The sequence below is a fragment of the Onychomys torridus genome, chromosome 3 (assembly GCF_903995425.1).
Source record: "Onychomys torridus chromosome 3, mOncTor1.1, whole genome shotgun sequence".
Classification (NCBI taxonomy): Eukaryota; Metazoa; Chordata; class Mammalia; order Rodentia; family Cricetidae; genus Onychomys; species Onychomys torridus.
Genome location: NC_050445.1, coordinates 151,933,117 through 151,958,275, shown reverse-complemented (window position 1 = coordinate 151,958,275; position 25,159 = coordinate 151,933,117). Strand labels below are relative to the sequence as shown.

At 39.7% G+C, this 25,159-nt stretch overlaps 1 protein-coding gene across 1 annotated transcript in view; it reads right to left on the bottom strand.

Moving 5' to 3' along the window:
• Positions 1-1,237: 1,237 nt before the first annotated feature.
• Positions 1,238-25,159, bottom strand: part of Aebp2 (AE binding protein 2) — a 50,733-nt gene continuing 26,811 nt past the window's right edge. The window contains 7 exon segments of the mRNA XM_036181459.1: positions 1,238-3,760; positions 4,289-4,315; positions 7,120-7,233; positions 8,855-8,922; positions 14,038-14,162; positions 17,069-17,255; positions 23,588-23,695. Coding sequence (XP_036037352.1) covers positions 3,715-3,760; positions 4,289-4,315; positions 7,120-7,233; positions 8,855-8,922; positions 14,038-14,162; positions 17,069-17,255; positions 23,588-23,695 — 675 coding nt within the window. The 3' untranslated portion in view covers positions 1,238-3,714.

Below are 25,159 nucleotides of genomic sequence, written 5' to 3'. Positions count from 1 at the left end.
AGTGATATTAAACACACATTTACTCTGTGAGAAGCAATTTGGTATAGTGGGAAGAATACTGACCTAGAAAGAAATTCCTGCTCTAAACTGCACACCTTTAATCCCAGCACTCAGAAGGCAGAAGCAAGCAGATCTCTGTGAGTTCGAGGACAGCCAGGGCTAAACAGAGAAAACCCTGTCTTGAAAAACCAAACCAAAACAACAACAACAAAAAAAAAAAAAAACAAACAAAAAATCAGGATATATTTCATGCCTATATTTTAAGGCTATTGAGGCTCAAAAGGAAACATAAGAAATTACAAAATATTCTCACTTTTCATTACAAAGAAAAACTCTGCAAATGGTATTTATATTAAAGCTGCAATGTTGTAATTGCAAAATGCCCTACACCATGTCACAAAATTCAACAATTAAAGAAAAACACTTATACATAAAATTTTCCAATATTTTATCCTTTTATGAAATAGAATAGAAAAATATCTTAAATTAAAACCCCACAAAGTACCACTCTAAAAAAAATCCCTTCCAAATAATGTGATTTTAATTATTCTTTATAAATAAACTCTTATATATGTATATATTATGTATATATATTTCTGCCACCTGAGGCCTCGTTAGATACATCAACATGCCAGGTTTTGCATTACAAATCTCCGAAGGCTAAAATTTGGTTTACATTTATAACTTACACAAGGGTGTTATAAAAATAAAAAAATCAAGGCTGTGACACATAACCACTCAAGGGTGCTTAACCGACTCCAGCCGCCATTCTGACGGTCATTCCATGTAAACATTACCTCACCTCTCCTGTCAACCTTGGATCAAGAAAACAATTCAAAAGCAAACAGAACATGTTTTAAACTAGGGCAAATGCTACCTTGAGTATTTGCATATGTAAAATTTTATTAATATGTCTATTTACGTGGGGGTGGGGGGAGACAGGACAATTCAGTCAGTGCTCCTCACATCATATGGATCCCAGGGATGGAACTCAGGCCATCAGGCCAGTAACAAGCACCTCACTGCTAAGCCACCTCAATGGCCCTACTTTATTAATATGTGTAAAAGAGAGAAAGAAATTATAGCTATGAACACTTCTTTCCTTTTTGGTTTGTTCTGACTCAGGGTCCCACTCTGGCCTTGACCTCTTGGTAATCCTCCTGCTTCAGCCTCCCAACAGTAGGCTTAGTCAGCACACTCAGCTTTCTACTGTCAATGAGTTAGACACATTTGAAAATATGAGTTAATTATTGTCCACTTTATTTTCCTTTCATCTGAAATTCAGAATTAATGTGTAGCCACATTAGCGTATGAAAAGGTTTACTAGAAAAATAAAGAACTTTAAAATTTTACAATATTTCATACTCCAAGATTCTTTTAGATAAAATCAATATTACTTGTGGTTCAAACACAGAATCTGACTTAACAGATTCTTATTTTATCCCTGTAAGACAAAACACCTTGGTAAAATGGTAGGTCCTCAACAATATAAGCAATCCAACATGAAAGTTCCACCCAAACACCTCAGATGTCTGTGGGAGTACCTCCTGCAAAGTGTAGGAGATGACCTTCTCAGAAATTTAGCACTGTGTACACTACCATATTAAGTGCAAACTATGTGGTCTATGTTTACTACTCCAAAATTTTTATTAGCTATACAAGGGAATAACAAACATCTTTTTATAAAGCAGACATTAAATACTTCAGGCTTGCAGACCCCTAAGGTCTGATAATTCCAATATGCCACTGCAGGGGAAAATCAAATAACAGGTATGAAAATGAGTAAGTGTGCCTATGGGCTGCAGGCTGTCCAGTGCTGGACTAGACATAAATTTAGAAAAAGAAACATAATCCTATGCCCACTACAAAATATGACATACGTGGGCACAGGAAGAGCAGAACAAGAAGAAACATTAATGAACATTACAGCCTAAAATGTCCAAAGTTACTATCCAATCAGGTTTGAATGTGTAAATATGTATACATACAAGTTATAAAACTAGCTTGCTTTAACTTCATATTCTTTTTGGTGTGCTAGTAACAATGTCACACCCAAGTTACACCAGAAGTAAAGGGACCAGGAACAACTGAGTACTCTGAGGCTAACCAACAAGCAGCAATGTGGATGGTTCAACATCTAAAGGTTTCTATACAGTGACAACGACTACTTTGTTATTTGTACACCTACAGAAAATGTTGGATGTGTATTTATTTCCAGATGTCATCTTAAAAATTAAATTGTTACAATTTGAAGCTAAATGTGATTTGTTTTGTTTTATTAGAAAAAATATTCAAGCAAAGTCTACAATCATCGGTCAATTGAGAATGACTTACAAGAACATGAGACAGTAAAATAAAAATACAGGTACAAACTCTATGTCTGAAACACTTCTATTTGGCAATGTTATAACAAACCAAAATTTAAAAGGAACAAAGGAGACTGCAGAGTACTTCTCAGATATAGACTAAAACAAACGATGAAGTGCTTAAGCAAAGGAAAATAAGATTAAGAACACACTGTTTTTCTTCTTTAGAAAATAGATTCCCGTTTGCTACAGAGCACATCAGACGGCCATTCCAGAGTGTCCTCACTGGCAGTGCTTTCTTTCCCTCGTCCCTCAGCATCTCACTCCACCTCTTTACCCACTGCCCTGTTCAACCCCCAATACTTTCAGTACCTTCTCTGTGTGTGGTTTTTTTTCTTTTTTAAGCAAATGAGAAATGATCTATGCATCATGGAACCTTTCCCATTTTGGAACCAAAGGTTTAGTTTTATATTTTTGTCTTTCTTTAAAAAATTTAGTGTACAAACTGCTGGTTTCCTGTCATTGTAGGAAGTGAGAACTCCCGACTGAGGAGTGCTTTCTGCAGTCTGACTGCACAGCACATGCTTTCCAGTATGTGCTCCCAACAGTAAGCAACGACTACCTCAGTCACTGTCAGAGGGTGTGCCATAAACTGCCATTTATGTCCTCCCTCAAAGACTTTCTGGAAGGATGTCCAATGCTTTGTTCTTAGACATTAACAGTAGTACACAGTCCCTTCAGTCTGCAAAGACATCTCTTGTTAAAGGTGCTTTGTTAGCAATCCCTCTGGCAGCGCTAGTGAGTTACAATTTCCTTCAATATTATTTCTACCATAATATATACATTGACTTTCATGCCTCTAGAAAACATCTACAGTACATTTCATAATAGAAAAATATATTACAAATCTGCTGAATTATTTACAAGCAACACTCTATTATCTCTATGCAACATTTGTTTGATACAGTACTGACAAGTTACACATATTTCCATTTCTGTAAAGTTAAAAAATTCCATATGGCTTCTTGCGTGCCAAGCAAGAAAGTGATTTTATTTTCCTTTTCAAAACCAACTTTGGTGCATAAAAGATTCGGTTTGAAGATACTTTAAAAAAAATACATTTTTTTTTTTTTACATTTAAAAAAAATTCAAAAACCAACTCTTTCCTCAGGAAAAAAATTAGAGTCACAGGTTAAATGAAAATATGAAGATTATTCAAATAAGTTGAATTTGAGGTTTTTCTCAAAAACCATTGACAGGAGTAGTTATGTAGGTAAATATAACACACTGTACCCCATAAAAGACCCTAGTCCTGAAAAGGGAGCCAACAGACATACGGCAACACTCTTTAACAGTGATTCTCAGACCTAATTCGATAGACGAATTTTTAGTTGATTGCAAATGTCGTTCACTGTTTGCTTAAATACAAATTGAACATTTTTCTTATCAGAGTTCTGCAAAAGAACACAAATGGCAACCAATCACATCTATTTATCTTAACTGAAAGATTAATTATCTCCTGATAATTTCCACTGTCTAAATACTTTCTATTAGGACTTCCAATCAATACACACTGTCAAGAAAAATATCTTACAGTGCTTCCGGTACTTGTAAGGGCAATTGTTTGTCTTTCCAATAAAACTATTATAATCATTAAGGGGAAGAAAAAAAGCAGCTTAAGCAGCGAGCATGCAAAGCCTTTCAGAAGCTGTTCAACTGAGTTGCCAGAGAGTGTCTGCGCAGTCTCCCACAGCGCCATTCCATGACATGTGGACTACAGTAATATATTAATATATTCCACAGAAGACCTACTTCATTCACAGAATGTCCACACTAAGCATAAATATTACTCTAAATACTGGACTTAAAAATAAAAGAGGAAGGGTTGACTCTAATGTGCAACTTTCCCTAAGCCCATTGTCAGTGACTAAGACTGCAGGTGGCCCCGCTTGTTTGCTTTTATGTATTTATGTATGTTTTACCTCTTCAACCTCTTCTGCGGCATTGTTCTAGAAAAAGAAAAAGAAAAGAAATTCTTTATTCAGCTGAATCAAAAAACCATTGAGTACTTCAAAAGAAACATTAAAGACTTGAACACAGTGGTGTTGACAGGCCACCATAACAAGGTATTTCCAGTACTGCTGCATGTCTTTAGTCCCAAGTACTCAAGACTTGAGGCAGGGGTATTGCTTGAGCCTGGGAGTTCTGGGATATCTGGGGCAACACAGAAAAACCCTGTCCCAGGAAACAAAAGTAATTATTCCTAAAAATGAATACAAATTTATTTACATGGGTGTTGGGGATTTAGCTCAGTGGTAGAGTGCTTGCCTAGCAAGCGCAAGGCCCTGGGTTCGATCCTCAGCTCCACACACAAAAAAAAAATTTATTTACATGGCTTTTAATAAAAAAATCTCTGTAATCTGATAACATTTCTATTTATCAAGAATCCCACATCTAATGTGCATTTTCAACTACTACTTTAAATGTATATTTAAATTTCAAAGAAATGTTCTTTATAGTCTCATTTGTAAGTGAAGTATGTATCTTCTAGTGGGACAGTAATACTTCATTTTGACATGTACATCAGCAAGCCATCATTCCTCAAAAAGAAAGTGGAAATAACTGTTTTCCCAGTCAAAATCTAGATACTTAAACCCTAATCTCACACCAAGAAACCATCAAGTCTCTAGGACTGCACCACGTTAAAGTACCCTCAGTTCCAATTTTCAGAAGAGAAGAAGCGCCAAAGACAAAACTCAATGTTGAGGTTTTGGGGGGGTGTGTTTCATTTTGGCTGGTTGTTTTAACAGTAACATGTAGATGTAACCATCTTGTTAAATAAGAAACACAGAGCCAATTGCAGAGTTAAAAGCCAAGGTCAGAGCAATAGCCGTGAGCTGAAAACCTTACCCTTCACTGCTGCTCTGTCTTTCCTCTCTGCAAGAGACCTACTTCCTGTGTCCTGTCTTTTATATAGACTTTCTATTCTGCCTTCTCATTGGTTGTAAACCCAGCCACATGACCTCCTCGTCACTGCCTGTTTGTACAGACCTCCAGGTCTTCTATGGTTGGTATTGAGATTAAAGGCGTGTGTCGGCATGCTGGCTGTGTCCTTGAACACACAGAGATCTACCTAGCTCTGCCTCCCAAGTGCTGGGATTAAAGGCGTGCACCACCACCACCACCGTCCAGCTTCTGCTCTGGCTTGCTCTGACCCCAAGGCAACTTTATTAACATACAAATAAAATCACATTTCAATACAAATAAAATATCACTATAGTAACATAAGCCAAATGTGATAAGGCATGCCTATAAACCAAGTACTTGGGAGACTGAATCAGGACAATGTGGAATTCCAAGATAATCTGGGCTACACAAAAGCACCTAAGAACATCCTCATTTCCCAAGAAACTTTTAGTTAAAAAAAAAAACAGAATAATCACGTATCTTGAACTAGCCAACCTTGTTTCTACCAGTCAATCTGAAAATAAATTCTAAACATGAAGAATATTTTAAATCATTTCCACTATGACATCTACAAAGCACAATAGCACAAAAATAAGTTAATGTGTGAGAAAAGAAGAGGGAGAAAGAAAAGAGAACAGAAGTATATGGAGACTCATTCCAACTGTCAATTCTGAAGACATTCATAATCAGTTCTACAAGCAGACTAGCTCTCCCAGAATCTCTCATAGCTCTGTTAGGATGTCAGTTTTAATTACCTCCCCACAGAGTAAGAAGGATCAAATCTAATTTAGGTATCAGTAAATAAACACCCGATCATCCTTTGAAGTACGGCATTGTATATTCTTGATCTCATTTTTCTCCATCCTCCCCCCTTCATAGTCTATCCCATCTTCAGAGAATGTGACCATTGCAATATAGCACCTTCCACAAAAGACATTTCATCTATAAAGAGGAGCAGGGAAGGCTCAAGAGTCCACATATCCCCTCATGGCAAGGCCCATGAGTGTTAAAACTTTGCTCAAAACAATGTCTCGGGCTGGAGAGATGGCTCAGGTTAAGAGCACGGACTATTCTTCCAGAGGTCTGAGTTCAATTCCCAGCATCCACATGGTGGCTCTCAACCATCTGTAATGAGATCTGGCGCCCTCTTCTGTATACATAATAAATAAATAAATCTTTGGGGGGAAGAGGGGGGAAGAATGTCTCAATTAAGAATCCTGATACGCCGGATTAAAGGTGGTGCACCCCTTTAATCCCAGCACTGGGAGGCAGAGCCAGGTGGATCTCTGTGAGTTTGAGGCCAGCCTGGTCTACAAAGTGAGTTCCAGCAAAAGGCACAAAGCTACACAGAGAAACCCTGTCTCAAAACACAAAAAACAAACAAACAAAAACAAAATAAATCTAGAACTAAACAAGTATATAAACTTTATCAAATATTGTTTCTGAATTCTAAGACTTAGCTCTTCTTGACATTACATCCACACTTTTAAAAAGCATAGAGTGCCAATGTGCTGCTATAATGCCCCAAACCTGGGCAGCACTGACTAGACAGCAAGTCTGGGTAACTTGAGCTACATAAGATCCTGTTCCCACAAGCCCCTCAAAAAAGTAGAAACCCAGCACAAGTTGATTGTCTCAGGTCCAGAAACCTAGGTTATTCGGAAGGTAGAATCAACATGATTGAGCACTCTGATCAAGAATACTCAATTAGTCACGTCTAGGCAAAAACAAAACAAAAACTGAAAAATAAATATGTACTGAAAAATAAATCCCAACTTACCGAAAATTTTGAAAGTTTCAAGATTGCAATTCAAAATGGAAAGTAAGCTGTCATGAAATAAATTACCTGTAAATGTTTGGGTCCAACAGCAAGGCAGTATCTTTGGGTAGCTTTGATAAATGAACTACTTTAGTTTTTAACTGATGTCGTTCACTTTCATTCACCCACACATCTGGCAGACTATGAATTAAAGAAAAGGAAAGCCAATAATTTATAGTTATCCTAGACTTATTATTCCTGTCTTCACACTCCCCGGCTTTTCTGACAGGGACACCTATGTGCTTCTGCAAAGACAGATGTGTCAGGCCATCTATTCAGGAGCCAGACACAGATTGAAGCACATGGTCAATTGGAGTATAGGGTAGACTGGGAATTTGTATAGCCTGGCTTCTAACTAAATGAAGCCAACGAAAAGATAACTGTTTCTTCACTGGCAAAGGAAAACTCCATCAATCCATGAGATCAGGAGTACAGCAAATACCAAGAGTACCAAGGAGGGGCCTCTCATGCGACTGAGCCCACATGAAAGGAAAGAAAATAAAATACGTGTATGTGACCAAATTCTGAATTTGAAGATATTTAATCCTACAAAACATTCAAAGTACTTTGATATACCTGTATTAGATATTTAAATTTGACATTCTTTTTTAAAGATTTGTTTTTATTTTATGTGTATGAGTGTTCTATATGCATGTATGTCTGTGTACCATGTATGTGCCTGGTGCCTTAAGAGGCCAAAAGAGGATGTCCCGAGTTATAAATAAACAGTGTGAGGTGCCATGTGGGTGTTGGGAATCAACAACATCTCCTCAAAGTTCAGAATCAACAAAGAATAAATTTTAAAATATATTTTTTAAAATCAGTATCAAGGGGTTGGAGAGATGGCTCAGTGGTTAAGAGCACTTGCTGTTCTTCCAGAGGTCCTGAGTTCAATTCCCAGCAACCACATGGTGGCTCACAACCATCTGTATGTAATGAGATCTGGTGCCCTCTTCTGCATAAATAAATCTTGGGGAAAAAAAAAGCCAATCTCTTGTTTAAAAAAAAAAAGAAAGAAAAGAAAAGAAAACAGAAGAGTCAAGAACTCAAAACCTGCCTGGGCTCCTTAAAACCTGGTCTCAAAATCCCTACCCTCCTTCAAAAAATAATAATAATTACTATAAGGCAGACATAGTAGCTCATCACATCTATAATCCCATCACTCCCAGAGGTAGAGGCAGGAAGATCATGAGTTCACTGACAGTGGGTTATATGAAGAAACCTTATCTAAAACAAAACCTTCCCTCAGAGTTGCATGGGTGTTATCCAGGTAGCAGCTTTCTAAATGAACTTAAGACCCACTCTACAAAGACAGTCATGCTGGCTTCATAGCACGGCCAAGCAACCATGGCAGGAGGTCAGAGGCTGCAAAGGAGAACCCGCTGCTACCATTTACTGAAGGGACACCTATCAAGCTGCCCCTAAAGTTACACACATTGACGAGTGTTCCTCTCAGCCCTCACCAGAAGCTTCCTTATGAGGGAGGGCAGTTAAGATGACAACTCAAAGCACAGCACAATTCAATTTCTCTTATAATTTCTTATTTTAATAAGTTAAATAATTTTTACACTCAAGACTTTAAGAGATAGGGTTTCTCTGAATAACAGCCCTGGTTGTCCTGGAACTTGGCTTTATAGACCAGACTAGCCTTGAACTCACAGAGATCTCCCTGTCTCTACCTCCCAAGGGCTGGAATTAAAGGTGTACACCACTAACACCTGGCAAAATAAAATTTCTTACACACAGTATTTCAAATACTTACATGTCTTCAGGCATCCAATGAAGCAAAAGCTTTATCTTTCCAGATTCTTCTTTTCTCTTAGCTATTACCTAGTAACATTACAAAAGAAAGAAAGGATAAAAAACTATATATAAAATGCCACTTTTCTATACTATTAAGAACCTGAAATGGCCAAACCCTACACAGGAAAGGCACTGTTACCCCCAAATTCCTATCATTCCTGCTGTGCACACTCCAACCTCTTCCCACTACACTGAAACTGCCATATGGCCTGCACTTACCTGAAAATACCGAAACATATACTCATAATTAAAAAAATAAATATCGTTTAAACATTAGAGCAACTAATGGCTGCTGTCAAGATGGGTCAGCTGTTAAAAGCACTTTCTACAAAGGCTGAGTTTGACCCCTGATCTCCACGGGAGAAAGAGAAACAACTCCTAAGTGTCTTCTCATCTCTACATGTGTGGATGGATAGAACAAAGAAGAAACAAACAATAAGTAAAGCCAGAAACCAGGCTGGCCTATAATCCCAGGCAGGAAGGTTAAGGAGTCCAATGCTATGCTATCCTTGGCTACATGGTTAGCTCCTAAATAACCTGGGCAACAGGAGACCCAAAACCACTGCAAAGAAAAAGATCTCCTTCACAACTGACACATCTGTTTGCCTGGGTTTCTCCTGCTGTAGCTGGTGGGCCAATTCATCTTTAAGACTACCTATCTAGACAGTCCATCAAACCACTGTCATGTTAACAGTCTGAAAACCAAGGTGACATACACCTGGTGTTGAAACTGCTCTCCAACATCCACTCTGACATTGATGCTTGAGTGTGTTGTCAATCTCTGTACCATGTACCAAATTCAAGTTACAAATCCCCAAATAAATACTGTGATGTTATTCTGAAAACATAACCACAACTAAAAACAGAACTTGAAACAAAAAAGTTACTTCCTCTGTTATATACAAGCTTGTAGTTGAATAAATTCCCTAATTTTAGACTTGGTAATTAATGATAAAACTCAAAAAAGTAGATCTGGAGATACTAAAACCCTACAAATGACAGAACAAGCAGGCACAGTAACCCAACTGGAAATTGGGGTTCTGCTGACCTCTTCTGGAGAAAACTTCTTTTAAGACATGCATTAGCATATCATGTAAGCAGTCTAAACTGTTTCATGACCACTGAGGTTATTTCCTACAACAGTTAACAACAGGGAAACTTACGTTTGCAGTTTGTATTAAGCATTTCTGCTTAAAGTAGATGTTTAAGGTATGTTTTGAAGGGGTTGGGGATTTAGCTCAGTGGTAGAGCGCTTGCCTAGCAAGCACAAGGCCCTGGGTTCGGTCTTCAGCTCCGGCAAAAACAAAACAAAAACAAACAAACAAAGATATGTTTTGAGATAGTTATCTCACTATGTAGACCTGGTTGACCTAGAACTCAGAGATTCACTTGCCTCTGTCTCCCTAATGCTGAGATTAAATGTGTGCTTCAATAAGATTGGTGCAAGCCTGCATGCATATGTGAAGGAAGCTGAAGCCAGCCTGTGTAGATTGTGATTAAATATGTGATGTGTGTGTGGTCACCTATGCAGTGGGTATGTGCCTAAGTGAGCACACTGTGTGTGTGTTAGTAGGAGACTGAAGTCTGGAGTTTGAAGCCAGTCTGTGTAGACAATGTCCCAAACTTTTTTTTAATCATTTAAAGGTTGATTGTACTAAACATACACTGGTGTCCAAAGTCACCTGGCTGACCTCCTCTCTAACTCACTTGGCTTTCCCAGGCAAGGTTCCTCAGCTTACACCTGTCCATCATCCTCTTCTCAGTCTAGGCCCTCTGCTCATGTATTTACTGGTTTGTATCACTCGTTCCTCAATCATTAAGCATACAACATACACTAGAATGTCCTTAATTTTCCCACATTCTTAACCTTATTTCTTTTCTTTTGAAGAAAGAGGATTCATATTTTCTTTTACAGTAAGCCTAAGTATTATCAACAAAATGATAGGGATATTTCCTTTCATCTAATTGGGGTTATTTACACGCACAATAAATTAAAAAAAAAAAAAAACCCACTAACCGGAAAAACACGATGGGGGCATACGTGTGTTCAACCCCACACACCTCACACACACTCAATAAGGTCTCTTCCTCAAGTGCTTATCACATATTTTTAAGTAATTTTTTAAGGCTAGGCTTGGTGAGGCACAGCTGTTCTTGTTTTGTTGTTGTTGCTACTGTTTTTGTTTGAGACAGGGTTTCTCTGTTTAACAGTCCTGGCTGTCCTGGAACTCACTCTGTAGACCAGACTGGCCCGGAGCAAACAGAGATCCACCTGCCTCTGCCTTCCGAGTGAGTGGAGCACAAATTTAATCCCAGCACTAGGGAGGTAAAGGCAAGGGGATCTCTGAATCCTAAGCCAGCCAGATCTATATAGTGGAATACTGTCTCAAAACGTACCTTTTTTTGTTCTTGTTTTGGTTTTTGAGACAGAGTTTCTCTCTGTGGCCCTGGCTGTCCTGGAACTTGGATCTGTAGGCCAAGCTGGCCTTGAACTTAAGAGATCCTCCTGCCTCTGCCTCCCAAGTACTGGGATTAAAGGTGTGTGCCACCACCCAGCTCAAAGCATCTTAAACACCAGCTTGTTTTCTTTCCTTCCTCTGTCCACGTGGGTGCACATGCAGGACAACTCAGTGTACTGAGTGTTGTTGTAGTGGCATTTGCTCCACCCATGACCCCAGGCTATTCCACCTGAAGGAGGTGGTGACTCTTGCCCAAGGTAATGGGCAAAGCAAATACCACTACAAGTTTTCTTCTAACATGTGGGTTCCAAGGAACAAACTCAGGTAGTTAGGTGCAGCAGCAAGAGCTCTCACTCACTAAACCAGCTCTCCACTTTATTTCAGTTTTTGGTTTTGCTGGTGTTTTTGCACCATGTTTTTTGAGACAGGGATTCTCACTAGCATGGAGATACTGCCTGGCTAGACTGGCTGGTCAGTGAGCTCCAGGGATCTTCTGTCACTCTCCAGCACTGGGGTTAGACACAGCTGAGGATCAATCAGGCCTGGAAACCACCTTTCTTCTCAAGCCTGACACAGACTAAACTTCTTCTCAGCGTTATCAAAACAGAATCCAGGATTTAGCCCTTACCTACACTGCAGGGCAAAACATGTATTCCTGTTCTTTCATCTACATGAATTTATTTTTGTGGTATGAAAGAGAGGTATGCGTATGTGCTCATGTCATAGCATCCATTCTCTCCTACAACATGGATCCCAAGGATCAAACTCAGGTTGTCAAGCTTGGTGGCAAGCACCTTTAGTCAGTGAACCATCTTACTGACCCCAGGTTCCTTTTCTCCCCTTACAACCCTTTTACAATCAGCATATAAACCAGTTATAAATCTACACAAATAAAAAAAAAAAATTAAGTGGGACAGTGGTGGCCCACTGGGGAGGCAGAGGCAGGCAGAGCTCTGTGAGTGAGGCCAGCCTGGTCTACAGAGCTAATTCCAGGACAGCCAGGGCTATACAGAGAAACCTTGTCTCCAAAAACAAAGACCAGTAGGTTCCATAGGATGGGCACAGAAGCACGGGTGAATTAGAAAGATGACAGATAGCATGTTCTGTCAATGGTTTCATCAGTGACTACTCAACCTCACTGGCTTTCCCACTTGCCGCTCGTGTTGTGTTATCTCTGACTTCATTCCCTCCGTTTATACTCACTACCTTGTTTTTACAATTGCAGTTGGGCCTGAAATACTATAAACAAAGTGTTTTCCTTACTTAACCTCTCAAAAACTGAAGGCAAGGAATCAATCTCATTATAGGAGATGAAGTGAGATGCCAATCTATGATCAATTCCAACAATTAATACTTCAAACCTCCATTTTGTTGAAATAGAAAGCAAAATTTCTTATTTCAATAGCGTATTTCATATTTCAAAGTGAGAAATGGTAAGTGGTAAAGACACTTGCTGCATAAGCCTGGAGATCTGCATGCAATCCCTAGGAACCATAAGAGTAGAGGAAAGGACTGACCCCAAAGTTGTACTCTGACCTCCTCACATGCATCACAGCACGTGCACGCAGACACATATATCATGACTCTGCACAATCAAGGTGTGTGTGGGGTGGGGGGGTGGCCAACAAACCACAGGAGGGTGCTGACTCCCACAGAGCTGGGAGCTACAGATGGCTGTGAGCCACCTGACATGGTGCCTGGTCCTCCAAAACAGCAACAAGCATTCTTAACTACTGAGCCATCTCTCCAGCACCAATAATAATTTTAAAAGCCAAAACAACACATTCATTTTCCCAAGAATTCAAAATGTCAGCAGAAGTCTTATCTAGAGACTTATTTGGAAAACTACACCAATTTAAAAATGACTGGAGAAAGACTAGAGAGCCTCTTTGGCTAGTGGCTCAGTAGTTAAGTGTGTGCTGCCCTCGAAGACAACCTGAGTTCAGATACCAACAATCCGGTGGGAGTCACAAGTGTTTGTGACCTCGTTTCAGGACATCTGAACTTCTCAGACACCAGATACACACGGTGCAGAGATGTACATGCAGGCACATACACATAAGATTAAAAAAAAAAAAGAATGGGCAATAAAATTGGTTCCTAGCTAACCACAAACTAAACTGATCTTACAGCTTTGCTTTTCCAAACTAGCTGGCATTCAGCTTGTTCTGGGTTGAAAACCTAGCCCCAAGAAATAATGATTCTCTCTATAGTGTGGTGGCCAGCCACAGTTCTAGAAAACTGGGTTATTCCTGTGAAACAAAGCACATTTAAGTATCTCTTCCCGCCTCATGATTTCATGACCTCCATTATACCCCCACCCCCACCCCTGCCTGTTTTTGGCTTTTGGTACTAGGGACTGAGGATTGAACCTAGGGCCTCATGTATGCTAGGAACATGTTCTATCACTGAGATATATTATATCCCTATTCTTCATTTTGAGAACTCTGCTGCCTGAGCTGGCCTTATACTTACTCTGTAGCCCAGGCAGGCTTTGAACCTAACATCCTCCTGCTTCAGCCTGCAGTGTTGGAATCTTAGGCATGCATCACCACATCCAACAAATTTTGTGACTGTAATAAAATTTCCTAAATTTTGAGCAATTTAGAAATATAATCATGAAAACAAACATATACTTTTTTTTTCAAATCTATGTAATTTGAAAGGAAAACAGAATACTTACAGTACTATGAAAAACAACACTGTGTCCCTTCCCTAAACTTTCTATATGAGCCGAGAGGTTAAAGCATATGGCTCGGTGTCTTATGGCATCCAGTGTTTGTGCATCGAAGAAATCATGTGGTCGTGCTAAAAGTCAACAACAACAAAAAAAAGTTAAGGACAGTTTAGAAAACATCAACAGTCTGTTAAATGCTCATGTATTTTCCAAACCCAGGAGAGCAGTGCTTTAACTGGAGGGATTAGCAAGTCCTGCCCAGGGTCTACTGCATGTGTCTTTTTGTTCAGGGTAGAACTCTGATAAGGTGAGGACAGGCAGAATTCCAATTATCAATGAACGCAACAACTCCATTATCCCCAGCTTCTTTCTTAGCCTTACACTCCCCATTCCACGCTCCAACAGCTTTACTTTTTCATAAAAATCCTCAAAAATCAACTTGGAATTTCAGCAAAGACCATCTCCACCTGTGCACAAGGAGATTTCAAACTTACCATGTGATTCCATGAACATTCTATTTTTATTTGCTATCAAAATCTTTCCAAATTTGCAACAAAGGCAATATTATTTCCAAGCTTTCAACCAGTATTTTCTTGGTTACAAATAAATATCCAAAGTAAGAATTTTTTAAAAGTTGCACATAAAAATTTAGGGTGGCAACTATGCTGCCAGTCAAGTCTTCAATGCCAGAGGGCTCAAATAATCCTTTCACGTCAGACACAAGCCATTGTACTCATGTAACTAAAATCCTAGGGATTGAAGCCAGAGCCTCCCATATGTAAGACAAGACCTATCCCATCAATACATTTCTAAATAACAACTGGTCCATCAAAGTCCCAACCAGTTTTCAACTGTGGAACTGTACACATGACTTAACCTTCACTAGATTGCTTCTTTCTTTTTGTCTTTAATTTCTGAGATAGTCTTACTGTATAGCCCAGGATGGCCTGAAATGCCTTACATGGCCCAAACTGGCCACAAACTCACAAAATAAAACCACAGTTAAGCCAGATTCAGCAGCTCACTCTAAGCTCTCAGGAAGAATGAGCACATGGTCAGGAGTTCAGGGCCAGCCCAGGGATTGTACCAAGATCCAGTGCCCAGACACCCAGAAGGGGTGGTCTCCAAGCAGGATCTCAGCACTGTGGGAAGACAACCCTATTTCTCATCCAGCCTTGACTGGAGAGAGAAAAGGAATGACGTGACGCTGTAGTTCTACTTAAAACCTACAGTGAATTAAGTAGAATGACTGAAATGAGTAAAATGCTAACTAACCAAGGATTGCTCAGGAGTTCAGTATCCATGTACAGGACACATTTTATAGAGGAAAAATGGAAATTCAAACCACAGCACTGTCTGTCTGAACAATGCTTCCCAAAATTGCATGTTTTAAAGTTTCGAGAACATGCATTCATTCTCTTCAAACAAGCAAACAAACAAATCCCCAAACAGTAAGCAGTGCTTCCTTCCATCCACACCTGTCACTAGTACTGAACCCATCTCAGCAGCTGGCCTTAGCAGAAACTGCAGGTCAGAGCGGTCTCTCCTCAAGCAGCATATATGCCAATCCTAAACCCAACTGGAAACTGAATTGCATCCACCTTCACTTTCGAAGAATGCAGAGCAGGCAGGAAATGGAATCAGGAGATCAAGAGTTTGAGGCCAGCCTGGGCTAAGCTGAGAATGCTTTGAAAAGAAGCAGAAAAGGGACCTGGATTGGTGGCACACACCCATAATTCCAGCACTGGGGATCTCTGTGAGTTCTAGGCCAACCTGGTTTACAGTGAGACCTTTTCTAAAGCAGAGTAACAAATTGTGTAAACATTGATAGGTAACAGGAACAGTGAATAAATTTAAATGATGATACAGTGTGAAATGAGTAGGCAAGCTCCCCTGGGTTTCCAGTGCAATATTAAGTAAGCAGTTTTCTTTTTGTTTTTGTTTGTTTTACATTCATGGCGGAGGGAGGTACATATCACTGCCTTGGTGCATGTAGAGGTCAGAGAGATGTCTAATTAATTCTCTCCTTCCACCATCGGGCTCCAGGGATCAAACTTACACCATCAAACTGGTGGCAGGATGGCCTCTGCATCAGCTCCTGCCTCCAGGTGACTGGCCTAACTTCTCTCAGTGACAGACTGTTATGAAACTGTAAGTGGAAATAAATTCTTCCCCAAGTAATTTATGGTAGTGGTGTTTAGAACCCAACTAAGACAACATGCAAAGATATTTTTACTTTAACAGTAGGAAACAATTTATTAAAAACAATTTTTCCCCCTTTGTGATCAATTCATCTGTTGAGTGTAACTTTGTACTAACAGAACTATTTCAGTGTTTTAGAGACCAGCTTATGGGCTGAGACTTGCATATACCTTTTTCCTACACCCCAAGGAGAACTCACTGGCTTCCTAGTCCACCCTTGCAGGACTCCCTTCCACAGCAGTATCCCTTCATCCCTTCCTTCGCTCGCTCACTCACCCAATGCACTCCACCCACATTTCATCAGTCCAGATTTATCCACCGGGAGACCCAAAGAACAAGCATGGTGCCCTGCAGTCTCCACAGTTTCAAGGTTAATTCCTACCTTCAGTACTGCATGACTATCATCTAAATATTTTAACCCTAAATGTCAAAGGAGTATTTTATAACACAGTAATTAAGAATATAATCTTCATATTCATGCTGCAAACACACAGTTCACACATATTCTACACTTTGGTTGATATTTACTTGATCTGACATGCTCAAATTTTTCTAAAGTATTTGTAGAAACAAACATGTCATGTTTTAAGCTTTCCTAATTTATTTATTAGATACCCCTAGTATCTAATTCTCTAAGCATATAGTTTATATTCTAAGATCACATACACTTAATATTCCTTGAGCTTCTACAAACATTTCTCACTAGATACTGATGCTGACAGGCAGATGCCGTATATTATTTCCCAAAGATATCAACAAGCCAAACTCAATGTCAGTAAAACTGGACTTGCTTAAAGCCCTTTTCTACACAGATGCTTTCCAAGTGAACACTTACGTAATGAGCGCCGTCTTTTGTTCTTTAGTTTCCTCCTCTTGTTCATTCCAGCTTTCGAAGGAGATTCTTCTTTGGCCTTTGGCTGGCTAGAAACTTTTGAGGAGTTCTGCTGACTGAAGTGTGTGGGCACATGACGAGCTAGCCCTCCCTGAGAAGCAAAGCTGGCATTGCAGCCACCAACTACACACTAAAAAGAAGAAAGAAAAGGCTGTCAGGGTTACCACATAGACATGATCAGAACTGAAGGCCAAGGATGTTTTCAGCAGTAAACATCAGCACAACAGAACTGATTCTAGACAAGATACATGAAGCAATTCTTTTACAAGCACATTTTAAAAACAAGTTATCTAACAAGTACACCACTTAGCAGTGGCTAGGCTATTTCCAAATTTAATTTCACTGCTTTCTCCACTATACCAAGACAAAACCTACAGGATCATCTTCCTACAAGAGATGATTTTGAATAAACCATGTTTATAAGCAGGGCAGGAAACTGACTGACTCCCTAATGGTTACTCCAATTTCTACATACTGTTATTTATATTGGATCTCCCTATGAAGCCCTAGCTGGACTAGAACTTACTATTTAGACCAGGTTGGCCTCAAATTCAGATATCCTCCTGCCTCTCCCACCAGAGCACCAGAATTAAAGCCATGCAACACCATCAAATAAATAAACTAACCAGCTGAGCAGCGGTGGCACACGCCTTTAATCCCAATACTTGAGGAAGGATGATCTCTGAGATATAGAGAGATAGATATATATAGATCCTTCCATCTATCCACAGAATCTTCAGATGCCTCCCTACTTTTCTATACTATTTTAACAAGTAGAAAAGGCATTTTAAAATAGAATTTTAAATGCTTTATGCATTTGTAGACTTCTAGATCTAATCTCTGTTAGGACATTCCCATAGATCCCATCTCCTTAGTTTTTGACTTGGAAAATAAAGTATAAATATGCAATTAGTAAAGAAAGTTCAATGCTAAACATCTAAAATACCACCCTACATGCAACCAACCTACAACCAACCCTATCTTCAGAAAAATTTCGGCACAATCTGCTAATTTCCTTCACAAAGTACCAAGATGTGTCCTCACCTGGGCCTGCCATCATACCTTCAGTGCATACATACCCCAATTCACACTTTCAATGTCTCCTGAAAATATGAATACTCTTATGCATATATATTAAGCCCAGAACATCTTGTGAACCACAGACATGTCTGTGTACAGTAGTGGGAATGAGCAGATGAGTACTTACAGAGTCCTATAAAATTAGGGGCAGCCCAAACATTCAACAAGCTATCTATACAGTGCTAATAAGAATGGCACCATGGCCGGGTGGTGGTGGCGCACGCGTGTAATCCCAGCACTCGGGAGGCAGAGGAAGGTGGATCTCTGTGAGTTTGAGGCCAGCCTGGTCTACAGAGGTAGTCCAGGACAGCTCCACAGCTACAGAGAAACCCTGTCCCGAAAAAACCAAAATACTACACAGAGAAACCCTGTCTCATAAAATCAAAAAAAAAAAAAAAAAGAGGCCCTAGGTAGATAAAGTCTAGGGATGTAGCTTAGTAAGCAGAGTGGGTTACACTGCACACACAAGGCTTTGGTTCAACCCTTAGCATTTCACTTCTCTTAAAGAGAAGCAGGATCAGGCATTCAAGGTCACCAGCATTGAAGTTCTGAGCTACAACTGAGCTATGAGACATTAACTCAAGGAAGAAGTGGGGTGAAAAGCAATTGAAGAAAATACCCATTGTCAATCTCTGGCCTAGTATGAACATATATGCCCCTCACTCACACACATATGATATAGACAGTCTTTTCTTTTTTGTTTTTGTTTTTGTTTTTTTGTTTTTGTTTTTTCAAGACAGCGTTTCTCTGTGTAGCTTTCAACCTTTCCTGGAACTGGCTTTGTAGACCAGGCTGGCCTTGAACTCACAGAGATCCGCCTGCCTCTGCCTCCCAAGTGCTGGGATTAAAGACGTGCGTCACCACCACCTGGCCCAGTCATTTTTTTCTGAACAAGACTCTGATTAACACAGGATATAATACCAAGAATTACAGGAGATCAAAATGCTTCAGCACAGCAGGTTAATATCCAGGATATATATTTAAAAAAACTATAAAAATTAAACACCACCACGTGGTGGAGGTGCATTCCTTTAATCTCAGGCAGAGACAGGCAGAGATCTCTTTGAGTTCAAGCCCAGCCTGGTCTATAGAGCAAGTTCTAGGACAGCTCCAAAGACACTGAGAAACCTGTCTGGAAAAATCAAAACACCCTGACAATCAGGAAAGTAAGATAATGAACTGTATCTCCACACATGTTCCAGCATGTACACACAGACATTATTTATATACACATAACATTTTAAGATGTTCTGTCTGGAGAGATGTCTCAATGGGTAAGAGCACTGGCTGCTTTTGCAACAACTGACTAGCACCCACACTGGACAGCTTCAAGAGATCCAATGTCCTCTTCTGGCCTCCAAAAGAACCGAGAGACAAGTGCAGGGGTGTAGCCAGACAACAAAAATAATAAACACAAAACTTTAGTGAAGCTTGGTGGTACATGCTTTTAATCCTAGCACTTGATGTTAGAAGAAGGAGCAGCTTTATGAATTTGAGGACAGCCTGATTTTATATAGTTCCAGGCCATCCAGGGCTACACAGCAAGACCCCATCTCAATAATAATCTCAGAGTGGCCTCAATCTCATGGTGATTTTTTCCTGTTTTCAGCTTCAAAATGATGAAATACAGAAGTGAGCCACTGCAGCTGACTCAAGAATTACTCATTAATTAACAAACCATCTAATTTAAAAAAAAAAAAAAAATCAACAAAATTTTTAAATGGCTAAAGACAAATAGGACAGAGACAGAGCACATGAAAATACTCAGTAGCATCACTCATGGGAGACATAGAAATGAAAAGTGAGAGCCAGGCTTGCCTCATATGCACAGGTCATGGAGTCATAACTCTGGAAAGATCAAAATTTAAAGCTATAATGAAGTAAGATTATTCAAAATTCTTAGCCAAAATTACAAATCCTGGTAATATCAAGAAACTGTATAGCAAAAAAACAAACAAACAAACAAACAAAAAAAACCAAGTGCATGTGTACAATCCAAAGGAGGGTACAAGATGGCCATAGGCAGCTTAATTAATAGCAAGTAAAGATCAGAAACACTCTACAGCCAATGAGAAACAGGAACAAACAGAAACACTGTAGTTTAACCCTTCTGTAGAACCTAACACAAAAATTTTATAGAAAGAAAAAAAATGCTGCTTCATATAATGTCGATTAATTTTGTGAATAACTGACAAAATGAAAGAAAAGGCAGAGCCGAGGGCTCATACAACCAAGGCACATTAGCAGATACCAGAACAGAAGTGACAGTGACCTAGGACAAGTGACAAACAGCAGAAAGGGAACAGAGTTTGGTGGTTAAGAGACTAGAATAGCTCAACATCTGTAGCTAGAGCTCCTGGGGAAATCCAACTCCTTGTGGTCTCCAAGGGCAACTGCACTTAGGTGCACTGATTTCTCACACACACACACACACACACACACACACACACACACACACACACACACGAGGTACGGGTGGAGGGATATGGTGTCACATGCCTTTAATCCCAGCACCCAGGAAGCAGAAGCAGACAGATCTCTGAGTTAAGAGGTCAGCCTGCTCTACATGGCAACTATCCCACAAAATACAAAATAATAACAATAATTTTTTTAAAGATTAATGTATTTATTATGTATATAGTGTTCTGCCTGCGTGTATGCTTGCAGACCAGAAGAGGGCACCAGATCTCATTACAGATGGTTGTGAGCCACTATGTGGTTACTGGGAACTGAACTCAGGACCTCTGGAAGAATAACCAGTGCTCTTAACCGCTGAGACATGTTTTTCCTTATTTACCTTTCTTCACAGTGCCTGGTATATGCACTATCTAGATAACACAGTTTTACTCATTTATAAAATTCCTAAGGAAGGACCAGGAAAAGAAAGCTTGATTTGATGAGTACATATTATATACATGTGTTTAATTATTAAGCTGCACTCAATCAACAGAGAATATAATAATGAAAATATAGATTTCTGTAACACAGAAAAACTTCAAGTTATACTCTATAACACATTCCTAACACCTTTAAAAACAGCACCTTGGCAAGGTCCTGGTAGTGTGTGTGTCCCTTTTCACGCATTTAATCCCAGACCTTGGGAGGCAGAGGGAGACAGATCTCAGTGAGTTCGAGGCTAGCCTGATCTACAAAGTGAGTTTCAGGACAGCCAAGGCTGTTATACAGAGAAACCCTGCCTTCAAAATAAATAAATAAATAAATAAATAAATAAATAAATAAATAAATAAATAAAATCAAAAAATAAAAATAAAAACAGCACCTTGCCTATCCAGTGGGAGATGAGCATGGTGGCACATGCCAATCAGATCTCTTGTGACTTGAAGGCCAGCTTAGTCTACATACCAAGTTTCAGGCCAGCCAGTTATATGGTAAGAACATTTATAAAAAATGCCATTAATAAATAAGTAAACATTTCCCAATCAAGAGACATACATTAACATAATTTAGGATAGTAATAGGATAAGCTTGTTATAGCACAAATTAGAACACTGTATTTAAAATAGCTCAGAAGATCCCTCTGTGCGGTCTGTCTTTCTGTGTGTGTGTGTGTGTGTGTGTGTGTGTGTGTGTGTGTGTGTGTGTCTCCCCTTCCTCCTAATAAAGCTCTAAAAAGGCAAAAATAAATAAATGAATAAATAAATAAACAAACAAATAAATAAAATAGCCCAGAAGAAGCACATAATATAGTTCATACTCAATTTTCTGCAAGGGAAAGGCATGGGTACATGCCTGTTATTGACAATCAGGCTGAGGTAGGAGTTTTGAGAGCAGCCTGGACTATATTGGGAGTTTCAGGACAATGAGCTATACAGCAAGGCTCACTCACAAAAAAAAAAGGGGGGGGGGGGCACATTTACCTGTTCTTCCATCAAAAAAAAAAAAAAAAAAAAGGTTGAATCTGAGACATTAATGAAACAATACTAGTAATTATATATGCAGGAAGAAGATAGTGCAGAAGCATCAGAGTAGAACAAGATTCCTAAAGATAACACAGCCAGGAAGGACAGACGGGGGAAGAGGTCCTCACCATGTTGCCCAGACCAGCTTCAAATTCCTAGGTTCACACACACACACAACACTTTTGCTTCTTCCTCCCAATTCCCCAGGCCTGTAGACATGTGCCTCTGGCTCTGAATGTTTCTTAATACCTTCAACTTTATTCATGATTCTCTTTAAGAATGACTACATTCTTTGACAAAACCCAAAGGAAATGTCTTGCATGATACTCACTTTCATTATGGTTTTAACAATTTGAACTTCTTAATAGTGATCCTTTAAATTCCGTGACATATGCATGCCATAATTAGAAAACAAAGTGTTTTGTTATATTTCAAGCATCAAAAGAATTCTTCCAGAAACTTAACTCTTTAAAGATATCCCAGAACATGCCAGATGGTAGTGGAGCATATCTTTAATCCCAGGCAGAGACAGGAGGATGGATATCTGTGAGTTAAGAGACCAGCCTGGTCTACAGAATGAGTTCCAGGACAGCTAGGGCTATACTATAGTGAAACCCTGTCTCAAGAGAAAAACCTAGAACACGTCTTTATGACAATGATTTTCAATCTCAAAATTGAATTTTTAAAAATCCATTTATATTCATTCTAGTTTCTTTATTCCTTAATAGTATTATCTTGCTAATAAGGCTTATGCCTCTGACAGAGAGACAACAGTCAGAACACAAGGTGTAATTGGCTATATATATATATATATATGGCTTAACATTATCTGGCATTTGCTGTTTTGTAGTAGGGGTTTGTTTGTTGGTTGGTTGGTTGGTTTCGAGACAGGGTTTCTCTTTGCAGTTTTGGTGCCTGTCCTGGATCTCACTCTGTAGACCAAGCTGGCCTCGAACTCAGAGATCCACCTGGCTCTGCCTCCTGAGTGCTGGAATTAAAAAAAAAAAAAAAAAAAAAAGGCATGCACCACCACCGCATTTGCTGTTTTAGAGGACCCTCACCTAGTGGTGAATTTGCTGTTCTTCCAACTGAATTTTATTACCTTTATCTCCAGCTACTTCTGGTATCTAAGCACCAATAAAAATGTCAACAAAAAGCAATCTTTTTCATTCTTTAGAAGACACCTGGGGACAAGACTGGGAAAATGCTTGCAGAACCCTGTGTTTGCACCTCAGCACTGAAAAGAAATGTTTAGAAGGGTCAAAACAAGCTCTCATTATACAGATCAGCCAGGCATGCGGGCTCAGCCTGTAATCCCAAAACCTGGAGGCCAAGGCAGCAAGGTTGCCAACGTCAAAGCCAGCTTGGCCTACATTAGTAATTCCAGGATCACAGTGAGACTTTACCTATAAAAAAGGAGATGAGTTCCCAGTGTGACCTTATGAGGCTCGCGCACACATACCTTGAAAGGTTTGTCTCCACTGTGTGTCAGCATGTGCCGCTGCAACCAACTCTGACTGGTTGATGGGGTGTTATACACCTTACAACCTTTCCATAAGCAAACAAACACCTGTTAAATAAAAGGAGAGAGAACAATGGTCATCATTTATCTCAGTAAAGACTCCAGTCACTCATAACTTCAAATATGATGAAAATCTTTAATTGATAAAGAGCCACTGACTGTGCGTGCACTCAATCAAAATACATTTAACACTATAGGGAGTAGTTCTGCCCCTCTCAATGCTAGGTCCTTTTCCCTCAGTAAGAAACTCACAGAGTCCTCAGAATGAAGGACCATTTAAGAAGACAATCTCCACACACTAAGGCAAGCTTACTTATGTTTCTATAAAGAATGTGAGGTTGGGGATTTAGCTCAGTGGTAGAGCGCTTGTCTAGCAAGCGCAAGGCCCAGGGTTCGATCCTCAGCTTAAAAAAAAAAAAAAAGCCGGGCGGTGGTGGTGCACGCCTGTAATCCCAGCACTCGGGACGCAGAGCCAAGTGGATCTCTGTGAGTTCAAGACCAGCCTGGTCTACAGAAAAACCCTGTCGAGAGAGAGAGAGAGAGAGAGAGAGAGAGAGAGAGAGAGAGAGAGAGAGAGAGAGAGAGAGAAGAATTTGCTACTTCTCAATACTAGGAAAATATGAAAATGGTCAACAGACATTAACTAGTACATAAGCTTTTTTTTTTTTTTTTTTAAAGATTTATTTATGTTCTGCCTGCATGTGTCCCTGCAGGCCAGAAGAGGGCACCAGATCTCATTACAAGTGGTTGTGAGCCACCATGAGGTTGCTGGGAATTGAACTCAGGACCTCTGGAACTCTGGAAGAGCAGTCAGTGCTCTTAACCACTGAGCCATCTCTCCAGCCCACACATAAGCTTTTAACATCAAAGAATGAGTCAAAAATTACACTTTACATAAGTCACATTCAACTTTTTGTTTCTGTTTTTTGAGACAGGGTTTCTCTGTGTGGCTTCTGGTGCCTGTCCTGGATCTCACTCTGTAGACCAGGCTGGCCTTGAACTCACAGAGATCACCTGGCTCTGCCTCCTCCCGAGTCCTGGGATTAAAGGCGTTCAACTTTTAAAAGAAACAAAAATTTTGTTATCAAGTTTTTCTACTCATGGGTTCCTGTTCTCACATGCTTATTAACATTCCATATTCTTAGACTGTTCTTCCCATTAAGAATATTCTCGGGGTTGGGGATTTAGCTTAGTGGCAGAGCGCTTGCCTACCAAGAGCAAGGCCCTGGGTTCGATCCTCAGCTCCAAAAAAAAGAAAGGAAAAAAAAAGAATATATTCAGCTATCTTAGTTCTGAAGTAAATATAAGAGTTCAGGAATAAAGACTGATCTATAAGAATTACACTCTCGGGTTGGGGATTTAGCTCAGTGGTAGAGCACTTGCCTAGCAAGCACAAGGCCCTGGGTTCGATCCTCAGCTCAAAAAAAAGAAGAATTACATTCTCAGCCTCAGGAAACCAAATCTGACCAGGTCTGGAAAGTTCCAGCTCTAGCAGCCTACTCTTCCCTTACT